General features: G+C 34.7%; 1 protein-coding gene and 1 non-coding gene across 3 annotated transcripts in view; one reads left to right on the forward strand and one right to left on the reverse strand.

The window, feature by feature from the left end:
* LOC126971009 (calbindin-32) overlaps nucleotides 1–27,093 on the reverse strand; it is a 111,362-nt gene that overhangs the window by 39,505 nt on the left and 44,764 nt on the right. For both annotated transcript variants that reach the window (XM_050817181.1, XM_050817180.1), the window contains exon 3: nucleotides 22,336–22,421. In XM_050817181.1, the coding sequence (XP_050673138.1) occupies nucleotides 22,336–22,421 (86 nt within the window). The remainder of the gene's footprint in view (nucleotides 1–22,335; nucleotides 22,422–27,093) is intronic.
* Trnat-ggu (transfer RNA threonine (anticodon GGU)) lies at nucleotides 23,077–23,149 on the forward strand. The gene has a single exon. It is a non-coding gene; the product is annotated as a tRNA-Thr (tRNA).

The raw sequence follows: 27,093 nt of genomic DNA on the forward strand, positions 1-27,093 counted from the left end.
CCTGAATAAATGTACCTACACAAAAAAGTACAAGCTATAAGAATAACTTTTCTGAGAGTAGTACTAAACAAATGCGTCATGCCATACCAAAAAACTTGTATAACTGCAAATAAAAGTTGTAGTTTAAAAAGGACCTGGAGTGTTAACTTATAACCAACAGCAAGCATTAGCAATCTACAAATAAGACTTAAGGGTATTTGTAACATGATTAAGCAGTGTTCATAGCTCCAAATGCTATATTTTCACCACAAAACTTGTCTAAAAACACCATGTTTGCGTGTTTTCTCTTTACCCATCGCCTTAAAAGCAGGTAACGCATCTCTTGGTTCCTGCTTTTGCGGATGTCCATGGCCGGTTGCCTCACCCCTCCTCATAACATGAGCCTCATGCCCATTCGCCCCCTCTTATATAAAAAAAAAGATGACAGAGAAAGAATTTGAGGTATCACTTGAAATCCAAGATGGCGACGCTGAAATATGCATTGCATATAACTTACCATTGGCTGAATATCTTGCTCGACTAGTCACTTCTTTTTATAAAAAAAAACCTATACTTATGTATTTGTATGCTTTCTAAAGTAGTTGACAAACAGTGACGCCACTCATTTCAGCATAAACAATATAAATGTTAATGAAGACTTAAGCGCTGTTCACACTTTTATGTTTTTACTTTTGGGAGCTATATGTTATGAATATGTTAGTAAGTGGATGTTATGTGATGACAAATGTACTTTAGCTCCAGTTTTTCCTTCTGATACTGATGAAGCTGTATAATTTGATTTATAATATGACTTTCTTGCCACTTCTTCTGATAAAATATCTTACCAGCGGCGTTACTGCCATATAATCAAATAAGCCAGGCTTGCATTATTTTCTATCAAGAATGTAACCAAACTATAGAACTACCTGTCTTATATTCCGCTCTGACACAGAAGTGAAAGTGGGCTGGACATATAGGAAGTAGAGACAATAGATGGACCTTAGAGGCAACAATGTGGGAAGGAAGGGAAAAGGAGAAAAGGACGTCATAGGAAAAGGTGGATAGAATACATTCAAGCGACAGTAGGACACTTATGGAAAAAGATAGCAATGGACAGAAAGGCATGGAACAAACTGGAGGAGGCCTATACCCAAGAAGGGGTTACAATCAATAATGATGAAGACATAACAACAGTTATAAATACTAAAAAAATTATATTTTTTCATATTTAAGTAAAATGTAGATAATATTACTTACTATGTTAATAATTGTAACAATATTATTTAGTAATATATATTATAATTGATGTAATCATAGATGATAACTTTAATATATTAAAATGAAATAAATAGGTTTTATTATTATTATTATAGATCTACCTATTTAAAATTTCGCGCTCAAATCATTTGTTAAGTTCATTGGGCACTTCACTAAAACCCTTCTCCTGGCCTCTTTTGCGACTGGTAATAAAACTACATGAAACAAAAAACAAGTAGAAGTATCTTTCGGCTTGCCCACTTTTTGTAGTGGTTTTCAAATAAACTAATAATGATTTCGCATATTCTTGGTTTATTCTCAGTTATAACTTTATCCTAAGTATATTTGTCCGATAATGTGTATCCACACGGAACTTGTACGAAAAAACCATATAATTAGTTTCCTCTGTTTGTTCCGGCTAATCTCTGACGAAATCTTTTAAGATGGTTAACTTTACATGTAAATAAACAATTTGTTATGTTTTATAGTGATAACCCTCACTTCTGGGATTAATTACACATCCTGCAGTCCCGTCCATTTACAGCCCCACATCGTTCACAAAATTTAGTTTTTAAATTTAATTATCCCAGAAGTGAGGGTTAGCACTTTAAAACATAACAAATTGTTTAGATTTACAAGAGCGACATCTCAAGGCAATTTCTTAATATGCAAATAGTGGGGTTAAGCAGACTATCAACTGTAAAGTAGATCCTGTAGATGAAGCCACAACCTGAGAGTTGAACAAAGCATACAAGATTTTATAAACGATACGTCACTCGAAGGCCGCATCGTTCATAAAAGTTTGTTTTCAAAATGTAAATGAAATTTACATGAGCATATTCTAAATAAGCATTGTTCTAAATAAATTATTAAACAAATATTAAGTGTGTCCTCAGCATGAAATTGATAAGAGATATATGTTATCACGTTTTATAAATATTCATTTCTAGATCTTTTGCTGTTAGTCGAGTGTTTCTTGTGAAAGGATCTGTTAACGCGTCATCAACTAAGGTACTTAAGTGTTTAAATGGTTTACTTTATTAGAAATTATTTTAAACCGACTTCAAAAATAGGAGGTTATCAAGTCGATCGATATTTTTTTTTAAGTATGTACACCGATTACTTTGAGATTTATGATCCGATTTACGTAGTTTTTGGCCATTTGGTCCCATAAAAATTTTACATAGTTTGGCCAAGTGGTTTTAAGTTTATGAACATTTTTTATGAAAATGTTTGTTTACCTCGATGATATAATTGTTTTATGTGTACGGCTTTTTTAGGAGTTTTCGTTAAGGTTGATTATATATTATAATTATTAACCTTATATGAATACACCTTTACCTTTAATATTAATAAATTACTATTATTTGTATGTGCTACATATTGATAGCTTTGAATTTTTTGAAGTCGGTTTTTTTAAACGTAGTTTATTATTTTCTATTGTGTTTTTAACCGATTGCGTGACGCAAAGGAGTGTTATGACTTTAACAGCTCTTACCAATTAATCAAAAATATCTTGCCTATAAATATATTTAAAGAAATAGGAATTTTTATTTATTTATTTAAAAAATCCGCCAAAAAGGTACACTAATACCTGTATATACACACATATATATATATTCATATTGTGATAAGTGATACCTCGGTTATAGGCGAAAATTACATGCAATTTAACTAAATTAAGCCACAAAAGAAAATAAGAACCTACGTTTAAAAAAATCGACTTCAAAAACTTCAAAGCTATCAATATGTAGCACATACAAAAAATTGTATTTTTTGTCAGTTCGACGACAAATGCTAGATCTAATATTTTTTTACAAAATAATTAGAAATCAGCTCGACAGTCCATCACTCGTGCACTCCATCAGCTTACGAGTTCCCCGCCGAGTACCAAGGCGTGCGCAGGTCGGAGCTGGCCTGTTCCATCAGCCATTTGCCAAAACTAACCTTAAGCAATTTTCTCCCATACCACGTCTATCAAGAACTTATAACTCCATCTGTGGTGAAGTAGATATTTTTAAAGATTGTTTACCTGCTTTTAAAAAAAATATTACGAGATTTATTAGGCGCCAAATGATTAATATTCTTCTTCTTTTTTTTTCTTCTTTTCAAATTCGTATCTTGATTTTATAATTTTTGCTTTATTTTATATAATTGTTTTCTTGGTGTCACGGAAGCAAAGACTGTGCATGTTGTGACACCTTAATTTGTTGTACATTCAACTCATTTTTTATTAATATTTGATATATTTTAAGCGTATTAGAATGTAACAACTACTGGTTGTTCTATAAATAAATAAATAAATATATATATATATAAATATATATATATATATATATATTTATATATATATATATTTATATGAATATAAATTAACACAAAAATATTTTAGATTAGATTTTTAATAGGATTTTGACTCAAATAGGAATAAGTAAGCATTTCTCCCAACTTCTTCCTTATCGCGGTCCCTTGGTAACTCTTTTAAAAATTTCAGCAAACTACTTACGGTCTCCAGTAATTATCCTCTCTATTTGAACATAATTAATAACTATTGAATAGGCCTATTTTTATTATTATTTATTATAATTTTCCCTATTTCTGCCGTGAAGCAGTAATGTGTAAACATTACTGTGTTTCGGTCTGAAGGGCGCCGGAGCTAGTGAAATTACAGGGCAAATGAGACTTATACTTACGGCGCAATTGTAGCGCCGCTCAGAATTTTTGGGCATTTCAAGAATCGTGAGCGACACTGCATTATAATGGGCAGGGCGTAACAATTACCATCATCTGAACGTCCTGCACGTCTTGTCCCGTATTTTCATAAAAAAAGGCAGATTGATACAACATGGTATTAAATTATTAAAAATAGAAACTTATAAGTGCCAACCCTGACCGCTCTGCCGGCACTCAAGTAGATCACTATCATCAAGAACCATCTTTTAGCCAGTTTCTTGCGCCCTTTCATTTCAAGTCCGAGGCATACATTTTCGAATGGGTGGTAGATTTTGACGTTCAATAGGTGATTTTAAATTTTTAATAAAACATGTCGTATCTTGCATGAAACACTGCGAATTTTTTTCATTTTGTGATAAATTTATTCAAACTAAACAAATCTTATAACTATATTTACAATACTAAGACTACATCATATTAAAACAGTCATTACGTGGAAGCGTACCAAGAATACTGGCAGCATTTCCATGATGGATAGCAAGGCTGATCCGTTGACCGAGATAGCTGCCAGCGCTTGGGTTGCCAGTAGCCTTATTGAGGCGCGAAGATAGTATTTTGGACATTCTCCGCGCCTCTGGGCCCCACGGGCCAAGTGTCTCGACACCAAACGGCACAAAGATGTATGACTCAATGAGACCAACATATTTTGTAATGATATTTTAGTTCAGGACTTGTGGTGTGAAATTGAAATTGAGCGGCTCGAATCTGGTAGAACAGCTCTTCGGAATACTCCCCGTGATAAATCCGGCAGAAGACACACAACGAACCAACGTCACTACACAATGCCAAGCGATACTTTAACAAAAGCATTTAAAAAGTGTTTTGAAACAAACATAGCATAAAGACTGGTTCGAGAAAAATCTCAGGACATCTCGGCAAAGTGAAAAGGAAATATCACGGACTAGTAAAAAAATAAGGACTCCGTGTCACCTTACATAACAGTGTATCACCAAAACAAGCCGATTAACGTGTAAATACATAGCCCCACGCACACACTTACGCTACTGCAGGCCGATAGGCGGCCATTTTGAGAATTGTCATAGTCTGTGACAGATCAGTTTGCATCTCAATAAAATATTTTAAAAATGCCATTGTGCGTTGTGAAAAAGTATAAAAACGATACTATATACTTATATATTTTATACAAATACTTATTTGTGGCCATATATGATTATTTAAAGGAGAAATAATTGTGTAACTAGTATCCCCCGTAACCGCACACACAATAGCAAAACGGTGCTTCACTTGATAATATCACGGCGCGGAGTCCTTCCTTTTTTACTCGTCCGTGGGGATATAGTCGAAAAATCTCCAAAGCTGCTTGACATAATTTATGGCAGCCCTTATAAATCTTGAGCGACCACGACGTTGAGATACTTTTTGTTAGAATAAATGGACTGGACAATCTTGAGATCCTATAAGTCAATGTTGGATTTTTTAATAGGTCTTGGTCGTTGTTGTGAATATCCGAATAACTTCACTGTTTATTACTCATTGGTTATCAAAGACCAATGACAAGATAAGATACAAGGTGCAATTTTTGACAGATAACCATGATACTATCTTCCACAGATAATATAATGAATACAGCTGTGCCTCATCGTTTGACCGGTGTAAATATAATCGTATAGTAAATTTTAATCATAAAGTTACATTTTGCCGACTTTAAAAATGGAGGTGATTGTTATTTTTTGTATGTTTATTACCGGATTGTATTATGATGTCTTCTACAACCTGTGATAATCATAGTGTTGACACCGGGATCAAACATAAACCTGTTATGACTACTACTCGGTAAAGTCGAGTGAGTAAGTCTTTTATTGGGCGATGTATACGCTTTTACAACATGATCCCAGAAGATGTTCAAAACAAATATGTTACGAAATTAATAAGAATTGTTACAACGCGTTTGTGTGGTAAAGGTTACTATAATATAAATGAGTTTCTTAATGATACCACAGATTGGGAATGGATGGACCACCCTCAGGCATTTTTTTTATTTTTTTATTTTATGGAATAGGAGGACAAACGAGCGTACGGGTTACCTGATGTTAAGTTAAGATCACCGCCGCCCACATTCTCTTGCAACACCAGAGGAATCACAAGAGCGTTGCCGGCCTTTAAGGAAGGTGTACGCGCTTTTTTCGAAGGTACCCATGTCGTATCGTCCCGGGTACACCTCACAAAGAAGCTCATTCCACAGCTTTGTAGTACGTGGAAGAAATCTCCTTGAAAACCGCACTGTGAAGGACCGCCACACATCCAGATGGTGAGGATGATATCCTAACTTGTAGCGTGTCGTGCGAAGGTGGACTTTGGCGGAAGGAATCCGGTTAAACAGCTCTTCAGAACACTCCCCGTGATAAATGCGGTAGAATACACATCGAAGACATCATGAAGCGACATCTCTACGCAACGCCAAGTGATCCAGCCGTTCACAGAGCACTGGGTCCCCGAGAATTCAAGGTGCTCTGCGTTGCACGCGGTCAATTGGATCAAGCTGATGCTGGGGTGCGCCAGACCAGAGATGACAGAAATACGACCTGCGCTTTGTAGATCGCTAGAATGTGGGCCTGTGGAATGTGGAATAAAAAAATAAAGAAGAGGCCCGGCCGCTGAGTTTCTTGCACCCGCTCTTCTCAGGTCACAGGCAATTATTTTCCAATAGGTGCTGGTTCATTTAAATTATTAACGAGCTAATGCCACGCGTGGCTAACTGCTTACGACTTGTGAATCGGAATCGGTTACAGTAAAAAAGATTCGCTTACCTTTTCTATTTTACTACTACTTACTATTCTTCTTTTTTATTCAAAGTAGGATATGATATCACTTATTGAAAGTCAAAAACTACCACCCATATGAAAAAGTATGCCTCAGACCTGAGAAGAACGGGTACAAGAACTGCTGAGTTTATACTCTTAAAAATTATGGTTAAAATGTAATTTAATTAAGAAAGTCATTTATGTTATAGTAACCTGTACCACACAAACGTTTCTTAACAATTCTTTTAATCGCACGCGAAAATGATTTATTCTAAATCTGCTACAGTATGTTCGGTTTTCGAATTCATATCATCGTTAATTCGAAGCTTGGTGTAACAAAGTATGGCTCATTTGTCCTCCTCTAACATAACAAAACTTGTATATTTTTTTTTTCAGATGAAATCTCTAGCACTCCTCGTGTTTACATTACTATCAGTAAACCTGGTCTGCAGCGCAGTTCCACTTGCATCCAGATCACATCTTAATGTTGGATACATTTATCCTGGAGATAGACTTCTATTTAGGTTTGTAATATTATATTCGAGAAAGATTCAGACATTTTCAACGTTAGGTTTACGGTATGAAAACGATCCTAAACCGTTATTATTGCGTGCAAATATTATGCACATAATATTTAAAGTCGACCTTAAACATGGCAAAAAAAGAGGCACACATAATCTTTTATTTATGCCTAGTATAGTCGAACTATATGTTCATAAGCACATTGGGGAATTTTCCAGAAACTGTGACATTCATAATGTTAGCACGAGGAACAAATATAAACTTGTAATGCCTACTACTCGGTTGGGTCGAGTTAGAAAGTCTTTTGTTGGGCGATGTATATGCTTCTACAATATGATCCCAGAAAATGTACAAAACAAATGTGTTACGAAATTTAAAAGAATTGTTAAAAAACGTTTGTGTGGGAATAGTATACTATAGCATAACCGATTTTCTTAATGACACCACGGAGTGAATAAAGCGAACACCCTCAGGTTCTTTAATTATAAATGTTTATTGTACGATATCACATTGTAATCCATATTTTTATATATCCGCTGAGTTTTTTGCGCTCATTCTTCTCAGGTCTGAGGCAGTCTCTTTTGAATGGTTGGTAGATTATGATGTTCATTAAGAGATTTTGAATCCTATTTTGAATAAAAATATTTGAATTTGAATTGGTAAAAATTACACCAATTAATACAAAATTTAAACTTGTATAGTAGCTATTACTGAGGCAATCGAGTTCATAAGTTATTTGTTGGGGAATTATATTATTTTTACAACAACATACCACGTTTGTGTCGTAAAGGTTATCTTTACATAAAGCACAAAGCAACCACTAAAGGTACAGCCCCATAATATATCGTTGGAAAGGTCTTAATGAGAAAAGTTTAAATCGTTGAGATGCGAATTTACAAAGGCCCATAAGAGTGAAAGTGTAAACTGAACTGGCTTAGTTTTTGTTAGCCATACTTGACGAAACCCTAATTAATTATAGTGATAGATAACGAAATCGCGTAGATTTTGTTAGATAAAATCATTCTTAAATTGCAGCACCAAATGCTATTCAATTTCAAATTGATATTTACCGTTCGTTAGCTTCTATGTAGATATAACGTCTGATCTGATCTGATATGACGACCTGTATAGCCGAGTGGTTAGCGATCCTACCCACTAAGCTAGAGGTCCCGGGTTCGAATCCCGGTAGGTGCAAGCATTTATATGATGAATGTGGATGTTTGTTTCCGAGTTATGGATGTTTAAATGTATTTATGTAGGTATGTTCATATGTATATTTAAGTAAGTACACACATCAAAAAAGTCTAAGCAACATGCATGATATTACAAATTTACCATTTATATTAATTAATTTCTAAGTTTTTATTCACTCAAAGTGCATAGGTATGTCAACTTTTTTGTTATTGATGACATACTGGCTGGTTTAAAAAAAAATCGATTATGTATTGTTTTTTTTTTTTCATAAAATTAAATGAAAGAGAATTTAAATAAATTTAAATAAAGTTAACGATAAAATTCAATTGTTAGATATTCTTTACGTCATGGAGCGGTCATTTGACGGCAAATGAAATGCAAAGAGCTGTAGTATGTTGCAAGCGGAAAGTAATCAATCTCAGGTATCTCGGCATTTTGGCATTCATAGAAGTGTTATTTGTCGTCTTTGACCCATATAACCCGCTGAACAGCATTCAGGCCGTAAAAGGAGTACAACCACTCGGCAAGACCGGTACATACAACTGACTGTAAGACGCCAGCCGATGTTAACCGCTCGAAAGATAAGTTTAAGGCTACAAAATTCAAGTGGTGTTGATGTAAGTCCCCAAACTGTGCGAAATCGACTGCATGATTACGGCCTACGAGCTCGACGCCCAATTAGGTGCCCACCGATACGTCACGGGAATCGCGCTCGTCGAAATGAATGGCTCGTAGAGAACGCAGAACATGGACCCAGGAACAATGGGATAAAATTATGTTTTCATATGAGTCGCTATTCGAGTTTAGGCCTGATACAAGAATGGAGCGAGTGTACCGTCGGCCCGGAAATACTGAAAGGCTCAGGTGCATTCAGGAAGTTCATCCATACAGCGGCTCAACAGTTATGGTATGGGCGGGTTGACAACAACCCAACAGCTGAAGGATTTGCTACAATTCCATTGAGAGCGAATACCGCAAGATGACATAAACAATCTCATTCATTCAATGAATAATCGTTGCCGACAAGTTCTGAATAGCAGAGGAGGCCATACTTTGTATTAAATTATCCTATTCTTTCACAATAAATTTTCTTTAGAAACTTCATTTTGTTAAATTTTTTTTTTAAATTGCTTATGTACCTTAGTTTCTGCAGTATATTCTAATATTGTTAATTTCTGTTATTAAAATAACTTATAAAGACATCAGCTATTATTTTTACATCATAGGACCTTAAAATTATTATTTTTAAAATAAAATACAACGTTATAATGTGAAAAACCATCCTAAAATTTAAATAAATAGATGTTGCTTAGACTTTTTGATGTGTGTATATAGTATTAAATATATCATTGTCTTGTAACCCATAACACAGGCTATATATGCTTAATTTGGGGCAAGATAATTTGTGTAAAAAGTGTGTCAATATTTAAAAAAAAAAAGATCGTTATGTCGTTGGTCCTCAAAAAAATTAACAAAGCAAGAGAAAAAAACATCTCTAACGAAGATAAAACAATACAAAGAACGAAAACAAATATAATGTTACTATATCTGATTTAAATTGGCAAGTTGTATACAGCTAATTCCAAACGTGGCTAACGGTCATTCCCAATATTCAGTCTATCTCCGGTTGTGGCCTACTGGAGATAAAAATATTAACTACCGTTGACTTTTCTGTCCCAATAAACATATCGACGGTAACTCATCTTATCCGTACATGCTGTCTGTCAATGGGAGGACGTATAGCTTACCAGGGATAGAAGTTTGTATGGAAATTGCAACAACTGGCGATAAGAATGACTTATCGGGCATATTGGGACAGCTTCAGATTATTGACAGCTAATTACTGACACTAGAAGATAGTAATTTATCTCTATCTGTAGATAGTATATTGGGAACGGCTGTTAGTAGATCCTTAGTATTTTGAATATTAAACCAGCTAATCCATACATTGACAAATCAAAATTAGTGGCCTATTATCCTGTCTGTCTGTGCCTGTCCAGTCATTAGTCTTGGATCATTTATAAGTCAAGATGGACTGTGACAACTGTGAAATGTCGAAAAAAATTGAGGTTGACAATTAACCTCTATTTTGGTATATGCACGCACACTAACACAAAGTCACATAGAAATCACGGGTGGAAGACGTATCAAGACACGTCTTCCGCACGCACACTATTATTTTTTATTGAAAAGGAGGACAAATGAGCGTACGGGTCACCTGGTGTTAAGTGATCACCGCCGCCCATATTCTCTTGCAACACGAGAGGATTCACAGGAGCGTTTCATGAAGATATATGCGCTTTTTTGAATGTACCCATGACGTATCGTCCCGGAAACACCTCACAATGAAGCTCATTCCACAGCTTTATATTACGTGGAAGAAAGTTCCTTGAAAATCGCACTGAGTAGGAACGTCATACATCCAGATGGTGGGGATTATCTTCTAATTTGTGGCGTGTCGTGGGAAGATGGAATTCGGCGGCAGGAATCAAGTGAAACAGCTCTTCGGAATACTCCCCGTGATAGATGCGGTAGAATACACACAATAAAGCAATGCCAAGTGATCCAGCGATTCACAGAACGCTGGATCAACAATTCTAGTTGCTCTGCATTGCACGCGGTCAAATGGAGTGAGCTGAAACTGGGATGCGCCAGACTAAAGTAATAAACCTGTCCTGTTTTCATCGGCTGTCTAGCAGCTAGAGGCTCTAACTAGACAAATAAATTATCTAAGTTAGAACTATTAAAATCATTTAATTTGAATATATTAAATAAATATTTAAGTTAATTGTTCTTTCAGACAATACCTTCAGAAGTTAGCTCTGCCAAACGCTATTCAATACCAAGATTTCATCTACCAGGGAAACAGAAGTACAAGGATATCGGCCGTGACGGCGACAGAGATCGGTTACACCCAGTACGCGAGCGCGTGGATCATCAGGGGTGGTGTAGGTTACAACAACGTGACTGTAAGGGTACAAACCTACAGAGGATATGGGTATTACTACGTCATCGATGTCTGGGGAAGATAGATATCTTGGAGAGGAGACTGAAACACCTAATATATATAACTAGTATATATGCCGCCATCTATGAGTTACTTCACACGAATGGGTGTCATATTGAAACCCGACAAAGAGATTACTTCGACAAACTGACCTCTACTATACTGCTACTACCACTGGACTGGCGGCTGTCAGAATGCTTTTGTGCCTGTTTGATATTCGCCATTTTGGCGCTGTTGACCATGTAGCGAGAGTCTGCGGTACTAAAACTAGTGATGACAACTTCGGCAAAGATTGGTAAATGTTGAGAATATATTTACAAAAAAATTGTGTATTTTATTACGTTGATTCCTAAAGTATAAATAACACGGAAAACGAACGAAATTAATTCAAAATGCAAAAATACTTCAGAGTATTGTACGTTCCTTCGCAGCCATTTGTATTATACGATAAAATTAGTTCTCTGGACGCTCGCGAGTGGAGCTTCAAATAGGCACATAGAATTTGATGTCAAACATATGGAACAGTCTGTATAGTAGTACAGATCAGTGCTTAAACAAAACACTAGTTCGACTATTAAAATACCTGGACAGAACAAAGGTTCGACAAAAGATTAGTACGACAAAACAATAATTCTATTATCTATTCGACCCATTAGTCCTGGCATGGTCTGGCGTTGTGGTAACTGTTATTACAGTACCTAACCTAACCAATTTTTTTGTGTGACGTAATTCATGGATGACCACTAAGGATTAATTCATGATACCCATTTTACTTATAGTCCTGAAGATTCCTACTATCTAACTATAATTATAGTCGAAATGCAAACATTTTAATGGGGTGAGCATTAAGGTAATGACCACAACTGCACATCATATGCAGTGGTAACTGGATTTATAGAATATCTGTGAGCGTAACGTGGCATCTGCGCGGATACAAGTCTTGCAAACCGAAAAAAATCAAACCGCTCAAGTTCCATGTACATTGTACATAGTGGAGTTTTCTAAACGGTTAAGAACGGTTTTTCCTAATCACGAGTCATTTGTTAGAGCACAGTTTCCATTCGTCGTGTTTGCCTAATTTAAATAAAAGCGTTTTTTTTATTGAACAATTATAATATAGTTATAAATTATTATATTACTCGAATGATAAGATATGCAATTTTAACTGTTTGACCTTTACTTGGTAAAAATGTAAATTTTTATATGTGAAATATGTTTTTTAATTAGTTATTTAGTGGTTAATTTATACATTATAAAAAATAGACTAATATTTATGATCATTTATACGTCTAAATAGACTATGACAGTTGTGAAAACGTCGAAAAAAAAATAGACTTTAGAACTAACCTCTATTTTGAGTAATTAACGCACACTTAAACAATGTGTCATACAAATCGTGAGTCTAAGACGTAAGTTGTCACACACATTAATACTCCTGGCCTGTTTTTATCAGTTCTCTAACAGCAAGAGACTATCTAGACGTATAAATTATCTAAGACTAATATAATTACAAAAATTCAAATCGTATGTTTTTTTTATATTATTTTAGATTTCTTTTATCGTGTGGTATTTCCATTTCACTTTAATAAATGTATTTAATCTCATTGAGCTTTTTTATTCAGAGTATTCTGAGAGGCCATTAGCTCAAATCATTGATACATTATCAACTTACCTTAAATCTTTACTAAAATAAAATGCGAATATAAGATTGTTTTTCTTACACTTTCACAACCGAACATCATTAAAACTTGGGTACAAGTTGGTATACATTTAGGATAGAGAGAGGATACATTGCAAAAAAACTTTACAACTGCGAAAAAAAGGCTGAAATGTGAAGTGGGATAATTAAGTTTTGAAGTTAAGGTGACACTAAATACCAGCGACCTTGAGCGATATGAGTTCACGGCTACCGACCCACCATCTGTGTAACAAAGCCAAAATTTTCAAAATTCTTGCGTGGAAAACAGTTTATATGCTTACAATCCTCGTTATTCACTACTAATCTGAATAAATTATCCTACTATATAACTACCTACTATAATAATAACTTTTCTGAGAGAAGTACCAAAAAAATGCGTCACGCCATGCCAAAAAACTTGTTTAACTTCAAAGAAAAGCGGTAGTTCAAAAAGGCTCGGCAGTGTTAACTATTACCAACAGCAAGCATTAGCAACCTACAAATAAGACTTAAGGATATGTGTAACAGGATAAAGTTGTGTTCATAGCTCCAAATGCTATACTTTCACCACAAAACTTGTCTTAAAACACCATGTTTGCGTGTTTTCTGCTTACTCTTCGCCTTAAAACTTCTGCATTTAACGTACCACACACACAATTTTTGTATAAGTAGGTTAGGCTAATCCGTCTCCGCGCTAGCGAAAGGCTCGATCGGGGTGAACTCGCGACCGCCGAGTGTATCCAAGCGAGAAAGATATAGTCAGCTACTCTACAATTTTAATTATTAATTTAACAGTTATTATTGCACAACTAACCAACTGAGCTAACCGTTCGAGTACCGCCTCGCTATAAAATTCTGTTTGCTTTGTTCAACTCTCAGGTTGTGGCTTCATCTACAGGATCTACTTTACAGTTGATAACCTGTTCAACCCCAATATTTGCATATTAGGAAATTGACTTGGGATGTCGCTCTTGTAAATCTAAACAATATGTTATGTTTTTAAAGTGATAACCCTCACTTCTAGGATTAATACACAAATAAAATTTTAAAAACAAAATTTTATGAACGATGCGGGATTTTTATTGGTTCGTGTTGTTGGAGTTATTATTGGTGGTGTTGCAAGAGTTTGTGTGCGGCGGTGATTACTTAACACCAGGTGACCCGTATGCTCGTTTGTCCTCCTATTCCATAAAAAAAATACGTTTTAGTAGAAATCTACTAAATAATCAGTTGAAGGTTAACCTTTGCCCTAATGTTTCATAAATGTACTGACAATTAACTGAATCTGATAATGACAATGTGTATTTATGTATGTTCATTTTTCTTTGAGTAACTGTCTATCACTAAGGTGATATATAACATGAACAGCACACTTTTTAATCGGAAAATCTATATTAATGACAACAGCATGACCCAACAAAAATAACTGAAATATACTTATCTATTGGTGATTAGCAGTGGGAGGGTCCTTTGCACAGGAAGCCGGCTAGATTATGGGTACCACAACGGCGCCTATTTCTACCATGAAGCAGTAATGTGTAAGCATTACTGTGGTTCGGTCTGAAGGGCTCCGTAGCTAGTGAAATTACTGGGCAAATGAGACTTAACATCTATTGTAGTGTCGTTAAGAATTTTTCGGTTTCTCAAGAATCCTGAGCGGCACTGCATTGTTACGAGCAGGGCATCAATTACCATCAGCTGAACGTCCTGCTCATCTCGTCCCTTAATAATAATAATTTAGCCTTTATTCAGATCTTAACTAACAATACTCTAAAGCAAACATAAAACATTAGAAACAAAATAACTTAGTGTAGTATTTGTATTTTGTTTATTTTTTTGTGGATCTGTTTGCCAATCGGCAAAGGCCTCCTCCAACCGTTTCCATTCGTGTCTTTCTTGAGTTCTGTTCCAAGTTACTCCTGCCAATTCCCTGATATCGTCCTCCCATCTCTTCTGGGGTCTACCTCTTTTCCTTTTCCCTTCTCTGGGATACCATCTCTCGTCCCTTACTGTCATATTAAAAAAAGATTGTGACCTTTGAACGACCGAATAGATACATAAAAAGCATTGAAAGTTGTTAAACAAACAAATCAATAACTTAAATAAAAGTTATCTTTATTTTTACGAATCAAAAGCAACAATACTAGCTTCATAAATCCAAGTACGTGCAAAAGGTCAGACAAAAACTTGTTTACTCGGTGTTGCCAGTCGTAAATTCCCAGTAATTGCGGTATTCGCACAGTAGAGCACAAAAATTGACAACTAGGATTTGGATGTGAGCCAATAGTTGCCGATTTTCGGGGATAATATGGGCTGTTACGTTCGGAGCGATACTGCAACATTTCGTCAAATAGAAAACTGGAAAATTCTGATATGCACTGTTTGAGTACTGAATAAAAATTTGTACGTTTTATGAGCCATGCCAATTTTAGAAGTGTATCTTTTATTGTTAATTGTTAGTGAATTTTATTCCTATCTTGAGATAGGAACCAAGTTCCACCACCAGTGGGAGGCTCCTTTGCGCAGCATGCCGGTTAGATTATGGGTACCACAACGGCGCCTATTTCTGCCGTGAAGCAGTTATGTGTGAGCATTATTGTGTTTCGGTCTGAAGGGCGCCGTAGCTAGTGAAATTACTGGGCAATTGAGACTTAACATCTTATGTCTCAAGGAGACGAGCGCAATTGTACTCCCGATCAGTATTTTCGGTTTTCCAAGAATCCTGAGCGGCATTGCACTTTAAAGGCAGGGCGTTTCAATAACCATCAGCATCCTGTTCGTCTTGTCATTGTCATAAAAAAATAAAAAAAAGACAACCGACTTCAAAAAAACAATTCCAAAACAATATTCTTCTATAACTTAATAATCAACTTATTTTTAGAGTTTTCCTAAGTAAAATGAAATGAAAAATATTAGCCTAGTTAAAAGTCAATTAAATAAATACGACAGTATAATATAGTTACAATTATTGTTTTTTTTTTCGCTTTCTCTCGCCGCGTCCCCGTCGACCGATTCCAGATCGTCAATTAAATACAAAAATTAACAAAATCACATCGGTCTACAAAAATAAAGTACTTGACATAATACGCTGCAATCAGTTCCGACCATCTTTTCACCTTTTCTCTGTCATACAAATTAGTTAAGCATTTAATTTTATCATATGTATCACTTCTAATGACACATTTAAATATAAAAATCATTTAAATCACATTTGTGTCAAAACCTTAAATATACGTCAATTAATATTTAAACAGAATAACTCTCCCAATGCGGTTGTGTCAAACATGAAAGTAATTCATCTAATATTAGTGTTAATAGTTGTTTTACAATGTATGGGAGTGTTTGCAAGGAAACTTTTCGGGGACGATTACAAAAAAGAAATGAAATACGAGAGAAAAATCAGAAAGGCACTGAGAAAAGAAGAGAAGAAACGACAGAAAGAAATAAGAAAGCACGGTGGAGATGAGTTGGAGAGTTTTTCCGCATTTAATGGTGATAAATGCGCTTCCGGCTTAGCTAGAATTGGCGGAAGATGTGTGACAATATTTGACTACTAGACACCGCATTTATAATCATAACAGAATAGTTTTTTTTTAGTTTATTGGCAAATACAGAACAAATACATACATTTTTATGAAATAAGTACCACGAAAACCTCACGGGTTTATCTGGTAGTTATTCAATTTATTTTTAATTTTCAAGTTTCAATTCTTTTTTTTCAAATCCTATTCTTTTTTCAGGAAGTATCATATAAGCAAGTTTTGATTTTCGTGGTATTTATGTACATTTCTTGCAGATCTTTGGGCAGTTCGTTAATGTAATCTGGTATTACGTAATTGATCGTTCTCTTCCCATATTTATTATTAATTTTTGGTAAAATGTATTTGTGATTTATATCAAGTTGTCGTAAACCAAAGGGTCTATTTTTTTCGATTAACAAGGTTAAAATAGAAAATTTAGCTTTACCATACACATTCATGACACAACAATGTCCAAAGAGCTGAGAATAGAGTTATATCAGCTATTAATAAGTATTTAATAGAAATAAATTAATTTATTATCATAAACTGTTATTAATTGCAATCGTGTGTCTACCTACCGTGAATAGTTATAATGATAATATTTCACGTATATATCTATATATAAAAATCGTAGACAAATGTTTAAAATACATAATTGACATGAAATCAAGTGAACTTTCTCGTCTACGTCGCACACAATGAAATAAAAATATTTCAAATTAAATATTTTACACATGAAGAGGGCTATGCTCGGAGTTTCCCTGCGAGATTGAATCAGAAATGAGGAGATCCTTAGGAGAACCAAAGTTACCGACATAGTCCAAATGATTGCGAAACTGAAGTGGCAGTGGGCAGGTACATAGTTCGATGGACGGATGGCCGTTAGGGCAGTAAAGTTCTCGAAATGATTTTACACATAAAATTAATGCGATAGTTATTGCAATGTATTTCATACTGAATCATCCTTCACGTTATTAGGTATTGACGTGAGCCTAGCAGATTGCACTTGTATTTGTGACTGGTTTGTCGACCCATATAGCCGAATGGTTAGTGACCCTGACTACTAAGCTAGATAGTCCCGGGTTCGTATCCCGGTAGGTGCAATCATTTTTCATTTATGATAAATATGGACGTTTGTTTCCGAGTCATGGATTTTTATATGTATTTATGTATGTTTAAGTAAATATATTGTATTAAATATATCGTTGTCTTATACATGGGTACAGGCTATGCCTAGTTTGGGGCAAGATAATTTGTGTAAAACTGTGTCAATATTATTATATTTTATTATTATTATTATATTATCATTTAATACCCCTTAAAAATACTTTCAACCTTCTTAATAAAAAAGCTGAACATAATTCACTATTACATTTTGGTAAATAAGGGTCCTGTTAAAATTTCGAATCTAATGCTAACTAAACCAAATGCAACAAGAACAAGCGGCCAGTGGACACTCACAGATGCCTCGGATGAAGCTTAGTCTCTATACCGTTTTATTTACTCATGTGGCGATATAGTCACTCAAATACTATTTTCTGTTTATTAGTCAACATTTTGCATATTCATTCCTTATTCTTAGGTATAATACTTTGTGGAATAAATTTTCGGATGTAGATGTCCTCGAACCTATACGACTTAGGGACCTTTAAAGTTTAGAGCATACTGCTTACTTGAATGCCGGGAACGCATATCTCGACTACCTGCAAAAACTCTCGGAAAACCCAAATGATAGAAGTTCCTCAATGAAGAAATAATGTAAATTTGCCATAATATGTATAATGAAAGTTTAAATTCAGTTATAATTACACGAGCCGTTCCATTTCAGTCGAAGACATCCACGGCTAGACAAAGGTCTCCCCCAAAGATCGCCATGGATAGAGGAGGGAAACTCCGAGCTCATAGCCCTCTCCACTGTCCTCTGAGCGACAATGAGCTTCCTCATAAGGCCCTTAGTTGGCGACCATGTCTGCGTTCCGTATGGCAATAGGCACTGGTTAAAAACCTTCGTCTTCAGACACTGTGTTATTTTGGACGAGAAGATTTAAATATTCTCGTCCGAAGTTTACAATTTTACTTATATACAATTTTAATAATTTTATTACTTTTAAAATAGGTCTGTGTTCTAAAAAATACTAAAGCCTTCGATAATCTTTACTTATGCAACATTCACAAAAATTAACATCCCAATATAACCCATTACGTTACTATTATCATACATTACTGTAGTCTGGGAGCTTAACATACCATAAACAAAATACTAAATTGATTTTTATGTCCTCTTTATCGTCGCTCATTCGTTTTTACGCATGGCAGTCCTTCGTCTTGCCAGACAATTTCAACCTCGTATCCAATAAAACCATCATGAAGACTTATTTATTTTTTCTTAGTATTTTACTTGGTATTTTTCGATAAATGTAGAATAGCAGTTACACTTAATTTCATATGTTATATTTAATTTAATTTTCTTAGAAGGAATAGGATTATATTTTAGTAAAAACCAAAGGTCTTTGATGTAAGTACTTAAGTTTCACCATAAACAACTACAAACATAGGTGACATAGGTGACTCATATATCCGGATAGCATACAAAAGATTCGGTCAAGTATCGGTAATTTGCACCTAATAATTGAAAAGTTCCTTTACTTTGTCATGGATCCCATACTCAGAACTTATCCAAACTCTTACCAAATTACCATTGAAGTACATAATATAATACGAGTATCCAATAAAAAAATAATCATCGAAATCGGTTGGCGCGATATCGAGTTATTCGTAAATTTGTCGCGGACATACTTATAGCAAAGAAGACGGATACCCTTTCATACATTATTGGGCCTAGATGTAAAAGGATGAAATTTATAGCTTGTAAATAAGCAAAGCATCACTGAAAATTTGAGGAAATTCGGCAATCTGATATCAGAGGTAGAGGAGGTTTGGTTAAAGTTAGGTTATGCAATATATTGGCAACAACCTATCCTACACAGCTGATTTTTGAAATACGATTGTTATTTTGTTTGAATGGACAGGTTATTTACAATATTGAAATAAAAATAAGTATATTTATTTACTATAGGCAGTGACAATAACATTACATAATATTGCAACAACACTTTAAACGCCATAAAGCTACATCAGTTCGTAAGGGGGCATTGACATGGGGAGAAGAACTGATAGAAAATCTTTTAAATCATATTACAACTTAGCCTACTTAATATAATCAATAAAACAACGGGAAATACTCAAAACGCGTTCGTAACTAAACGATACTACGAAACGAGTGATTGACATTCTAGAGTCCAGACCTGTCAAAAAGTCAATAAGCATTCTGTGGCTGTCACTGTCAGCACAGATTAAAAATACAGATCGAGATTCAGAATCGACTTTTTGTTCTATCGATTTCTTTATAGTAATATTATGTTGATATGATTTTTTTTTAAACTACATATAATGTTGTGATTGTAATAAATTTATTTAGGTCCTTTTATTGAATCAATCATCTGGTGGAAGTGGATTTGTCTTCAATGTTTAAGCTCATTCACATTAATCGGTTATAGTAATCGAATTTATACGTGAATTTTAAGATAGTGAAAACTTAATTTTAAGGTTTCTCGTCTTCTAGACTGTGAATTAGGCTAATTTTTTAAATTTTGATACACAAAAATATTAAGTATGTTTTACATTTTGGCCCAGAAATCCCCGTCTGCTTTAAGATTTATTTTTATGGTTTTCTCATGGATGCCATCGTCAGTTCCGAACCAAATTGCAATAGGAGCACACGGGAAGCACCAGCTTTTAAATAAAAAAAGAATAATCAAAATCGGTTCACCCAGTCGAAACTTCTGAGGTAACAAAAAAAAAACATACCGAAGAATTGAGAACCTCCTCCTTTTTTGAGGTCGGTTAATAAATATAATATTTCTTTGTATACAATTGAAAACTGACAAGCAAGAAAAAGAAACCATTCAGTAGAGGCAATGTACTACAACTCAACAGAGATAAAAACGAATATGCTACTAGATTTCAGGGTTCTGGGAGATTTACTCTCTAGGCTGAAACGCCACAGCATTGAGGGACTAGAAACAAAATTCGTCCACAATAAGCGAGAGACTATTCACTGAGAAAGCCTTTCAAACACCACCATAAAGGTATAAAAAAGCATAAAAGGCATTTATTTTCTCAAAATTGATTCCTTTAATTTAATTCTTTTGATGTCATTTCTAATATACTAGACACTACTCCCGCTTCGGAAACAAATGGCGCTCTGAGAGAAAAGAAGCGGCGCAAAATAGAGAATACCGACATGTTCAGTAAGTATATAATAATAATAATATTGACACACTTTTTACAAAAATTATCTTGCCCCTAATAATTAGGCATATAGCCTCTGTTATGGGTTGCAAGACAACGTTATATTTAATACAATATACTTACTTAAACATACATAAATACATATTAACATCCATGACTCCGAAGCAAACATCCATTCAAACCGGGATTCAAACCCGGGACCTCTAGCCAAGTAGGTAGGATCGCTAACCACACGGCTATACAGGTCGGCTATATTATCTATTTATTTTTCCGTATAAACTTATTAAAATACAAAATTATAAGAAAAATGAATGTAATGTTTTATTACAGACAAGCAATACATAGTAGTAAATAGTGTTATAGTGCTGTTTGCGGGAGGATTTAGGTCATGTCGAAACGATCTGATTTACTTCTCGTAAATAAACATATTTGTAAGTATTTACGGATTGTTTTAAGGACATCATAGTGGCCACTTGGAAATATTAAGACTTAAAGCACGCATCCAGAGATGTATAAACAACACATATCAATTATTATCACCATTCATTTGTCAAGTCAAGTCAAAAATATTTTATTGACATAAAATCAAAAGATTGCTCGTCAACGTTAATCGCCAAAAATACAATTCAAATACATGTTAATTTCACATAATTTTTAAAATAATGCGATCCAGTAAAACAATACAAGGCTGAACTACAAAATCCATAAATAATAACAACTATAATACTATTCAATTTCATATTGTAATATCGTTTACGTAATCTTCAATACTGTAATAAGCGTTCATCATAGGTCTGCGTTTAATAAAAGATTTAAATGTTTCTTCATTCAATTCAGATACACTTTTTGGTAATTTATTGTAAAATTATTGTAATTGTTTAAAGGATTGCCAAGAAATAGAATACAGAATAAGAAATTTATGGAAAGATGGTTCCGTTCTGCACTAGGATTAATACGACTTAAAAGACGATCTGTTCAGTCACTTACCCCATAAATTAATAGTTATTTATGCAACTGTTGCGTAATAAGAGGTATTAAAACACGAATGTGGGATTATTTGTGATAATAGTATCATATAACTGTTTTAATACCTAATTATCAACAGTTGCATGCAAGACTATCTACACCCATAATATGAATCCTCTTTAAAAGATTCTGAAACAGGTTATTGATAACATTAAAAAAGCCAGTCCTAGTAACCATTAATCACCCAGACGAGTGTTGTAATGAAATTAAGTACAACATTACAACACTCGTTTGGATGATGTAATGGTTATTAGTAAGTATTAGTGGCAATAAGCTGTTTCAGAATCTTTGATAGAGGATCTAAAGCGTGGGTGTAGATAAAATTATAAGTTGAATGGCACTTACATCGGGACTTATATCTGTAAAGTTGGCACTTGAAACGAACTCCTTAAGGAAACCATCTAGTTCTGTCCCCTCGATGTAGCCATTACCTGGAACAAGACAAAAATATTGAGACATAGCTGGACGCTTGGCAAAAGAGAATGTTTCACATTGTAACAATTATGAATAAGCACATTAAGGAATTTGCTAGAAACTGTTCAATCATAATGTTAGCACGAGGAAAAAACATAAATTTGTTATGCCTACTACTCGGTAAGTCGAGTTAGTAAGTCTTTTATTGGGTCTAGTAAGTCTATTAATACTTTAACAACATGATCCTGAAAAGATGCAGAACAAAAAAAAATATTGCCTTAATCTTATTAATTTGTTATGTTTTTAAAGTGATAACCCTCACTACTAGGATTAATAGACAAATAAAATTTGAAAACAAGATTTTATGACGATGCGTCATTCGAACGGTTAGCTCAGTTGGGAGAGCACTGGCACGGAACGCCGAGGTCGTAGGTTCGAGCCCCGCATCGTTCATAAAATTTTATTTGTGTATTAATCCTAGAAGTGAGGGTTATCACTTTAAAAACATAATAAATTGTTTAGATTTACAAGAGCGACATCTCAAGTCAATTTCCTAATATACAAATATTATTAGGGTTGAGCAGGTTATGAACTGTAAAGTAGATCCTGTAGATGAAGCCACAACCTGAAAGTTGAACAAGGCATGCAAGATCTCATAACGATGCGTCTCTCGAACGGTTAGCTCAGTTGGGAGAGCACTGGCACGGTACGCCAGAGGTCGTGGGTTCGAACCCCGCATTGTTCATAACATTTTATTTGTGTATTAATCTTATTAATTTCAATGTCAAAGTCAGATAAATTTTATTCAAATAGGCGCTTCGGATTTGGTATTACAAATTTTTAATTTAAATTACTCAGTCTACCATATCTTCATTTCAAATTAATATATTATGAATATTATTGAACGCTATACCAATTGAAAAATATATTCTATAAAGCATCTGAAGATTTCATTGTTCTTCCAGTGAGGCCTAATGAAAAATATTGCAAATGGATGGTTTAATTTGAAAGCATCCACTTGCAAAATTAACGGGTAATTCTAACATTTCTGCTGGCAACTCAGCTCGCTAAAGTTATTCATTCGTTAACTCTCGAGAGATTAGAATGTGAATGTACACATTTTCCTTTAATCTTCTCTGACCTGTTTTGTCGTTTAAAGCTTTCAATGTCCACGAAAGATTTAATTTTGATAAGAGAATGTGAAGATATGTGTTATTAACATAGTTAAATTTTGTACAAAACATAGGAATTTAATAAAGGCGTTTGCACACTACTGCAAATCAAATTACGACCGGGCTATCGCATCCGTCAGTAAAGTCTATACTAATAAATCATGCAAAGCCAAATTTATCCTTCAGTTATACTGTGAAATTTACTGAACCAATCGGATTAATACTTATACCATAAGGTTTTTTATCTTACTGTAACAAGAGGTTTTTATCCGCATATAAGAACTCAGTGTTCTATGGTTGGCCGTCAAGTAAAAGAATAATTAGATTATATTATAAATTTAAATATTGACGCGGATGAGAAGACAATCGAATAGTAATTGAATAACGAGATTAGAGAATAGAAATCATGAGAAGTGAAAACGGTCAGCCTTTAGTCTAATATTTAATATTTATAATTACAATTACCATGCTTAATAGAAAGTGAGAGTGAATATAGAAGCATTAGAAAAACAATGTCGTTTCATTCCATAATGATCCCGCGTGTAAGGGAGGACTCACGCGTTACATTACCTTTAGGGAATATAAAAATATAGTTTTTATATTCCCTAAAGTATACATTACATATACATTGTCTATGCATGTATACACGGGCCATGCAGGTCTCTCTCGGGAAATCGTCGACCAGTGCCGGGAGATACTTGTGTCTTCTATCGAGTCCTCTCTTGAGAAGGTCGCGGAATGGGGTAAATTGAACCTTGTCCAATTTAACCCCCAGAAGACTCAAGTTTGCGCGTTTGCCACAAAAAAAAAACCCCATTTGCCGTATCACCGCTCTTCGACAACACTTCCCTTAAAGCCTCGCCTAGTATCGGAATACTGGGTCTCGAAATCTCGAGCGATTGCCAATTTCGTGATCATCTGGAGGACAAAGCCAAATTGGCTTCAAAGAAACTGGGCGTCATTAATAGAGCACGGCAATACTTCAATCCGGCCCACATTCTAGCGCTCTACAAAGCGCAGGTCCGGCCACACATGGAGTATTGCTAGTGTTCCGAAGAGCTGTTTAACCTGCTTCCCGCCGCCGAATTCCACCTTTGCACGACACGCCAAAAGTTAGGATATCATCCTCACCGTCTGGATATGTGGCGGTCCGCCACAGGGCGGTTTTCAAGGAGCTTTCTTCTACGTACTACAAAACTGTGGAATGAGCTTCCTGGTGCGGTGTTTCTGGGACGATACGACATGGGTACCTTCAAAAAAAGCGCGTACACCTTCCTTAAAGGCCGGCAACGCTCCTGTGATTCCTCTGGTGTTGTGGGAGATTGTGGGCGGCGGTGATCACTTAACAACAGGTGACCCGTACGCTCGTTTGTCCTCCTATTCCATAAAAAAAAAGATCCCAAATCCGTTCTCTGCACCCTCGACAACCACGGATACGATATCAATATTGTTGAAATCATAAATTTGCGGGGCGGCTATCTTGGATTTCCAAAATGATCCCAAATTCGTTCTCTGCACCTTTGAGAACCTCTGATACGATATCCATATTATTGAAATCATGATTTTGCGCGCGGCCATCTTGGATATAAAAAAAATGGCACGTAACTGAAAATCGTGATGATTTGTTGATCTTATACGTTGATAAAGAAGTTTCACTTCAAAAACGTACCGACGTATTGAGAACCTCCTCCTTTTTTAAGTCGGTTAAAAAGAATGACCGCTAATGTTCTCATTAGCTCAACTTTATCCGACCATATGGTAAATTCAGAAATTTAAAGGAAATATTTATAGTGATTATTTAAAGCCTAATTGAATTAAGATTTTTTAACTTTAACTTTGAATACTTATAACATCATGTGGAATCGTACATAATAGCCTCCTATCAATATCTACCAATAAAAACAAAAACTATCCCAGCGCAGGAACTCGGGGTATATTTACAGTACATTCATAGCTGGCAACATATTTTTTTAATGTCGTCTGTTTTGTTTACAAAATATTTTGCTGTTTTGACGAATGTATTAGCTTAAACTAAAAGTTGTGAAATAGTATTTAGGTGTGAAATGTGATTTTCTTATCATAATTTTTATTATAAGACGCTTTCACTGCACAGTAAGTCATTTTTCTGATTGTCCTGGAAGTTGACAGAATGACACTGACGCTGCGGAAAACGTATGTGGTCATAAACGACAACATTGAAACTGCTTCATTTCGCTTGGGCCTACTCACTTTCTAAACGTTATTATTCAATGGTTTTTATAATGTTCCCCCACTTGCATTACAATCTAGCCTTAATTTAGACTAATAAGTAATTCTACTTTAATTTGAATTGCTAGATAAATTAAACTAAGAATGTGTCCATTAACACATTTCTTAATGTATCTATTAAGCGGAAGTCACTTTGTTTACGTGTCTCTTATAATATCACTATTTTTATATTGTATCACACTACACTAGCTTTGGTTTAAGGTTTTGTTAGTTTTAGTCTTCTTACTATATCATTGTTGTCAAGGAGCTGGATTAAATAGATACTATAAGATGCAGCGGGTTTGGAGCAGGTTTTAGTAATTTATGGTTATTATTTATTTATTTATTTAAGATGTACCAACAATAACTCAACTTAACACTAACAATTGATTTGCACTTACATACTAATTCTAGGTTGGTTATTCTAATTAGGTTCATTCACCATTTTAATTATGAAAAAATTATGCAACTTAGTAATAAATCTTAATTCTAGAAACTATACAATGTACATAATTATAAAGTGGTTAGTGTGGAATTACAAAAAATAAAAGTAAGAATAATAAGTCTTTAACAATCTAATACAAACTATTGTCTACCGTGGTCGTTATTTTTTTCTAAAACTTTATTTCTAAATTACTTAAACGTGTCGTGAAAAATGTCAACGTCATGACCGTTGATATCATTGAATGTTATGTATCCGGAACCTATATTTTTTGACTTATGGCCGTTTCCAATGTTCAGTCTAGCTCTTACTTGAGATAAAAATCGTAACTATCGTTGACTTTTCTGTCCCAATAAACTTATCGACGGTAACTCACCTTATCCGTACACTCTGTCTGTCAATGAGACGACGTATAGTTTACAAGCGATAGATGTTTTTATGGAAATTGCAATTCACGCGTCCCAATATAAGGCGATAAGAATGACGTATTGTGTATATTGGGACAGCTTCAGATTATTGACAGCTAATTACTGACAGTAGAAGTAATTTATCTCTATCTGTAGATAGTACCTATTTTGGGAACGGCCGTTAGAAACAGCTAGGTACATATTCGCAATCAAGCGTGTTATGTGTAAATACCGCGGATCAGAAAATGTCTGAAACCAAAGTACAAGGAAGTTACCATTGGGAGTAAATTAAAATACAAGAAATAATCAAGAGGTATTAATCCTAGAAGTGAGGGCTATAAACAAAACATACTGTTTAGATTTACAAGAGCGACATCTCAAGTTAATTTCCTAATATGCAAATATTGGGGTTGAGCAGGTT

This window comes from Leptidea sinapis, chromosome 22, assembly GCF_905404315.1.
Source record: "Leptidea sinapis chromosome 22, ilLepSina1.1, whole genome shotgun sequence".
In the NCBI taxonomy this organism is placed as follows: Eukaryota; Metazoa; Arthropoda; class Insecta; order Lepidoptera; family Pieridae; genus Leptidea; species Leptidea sinapis.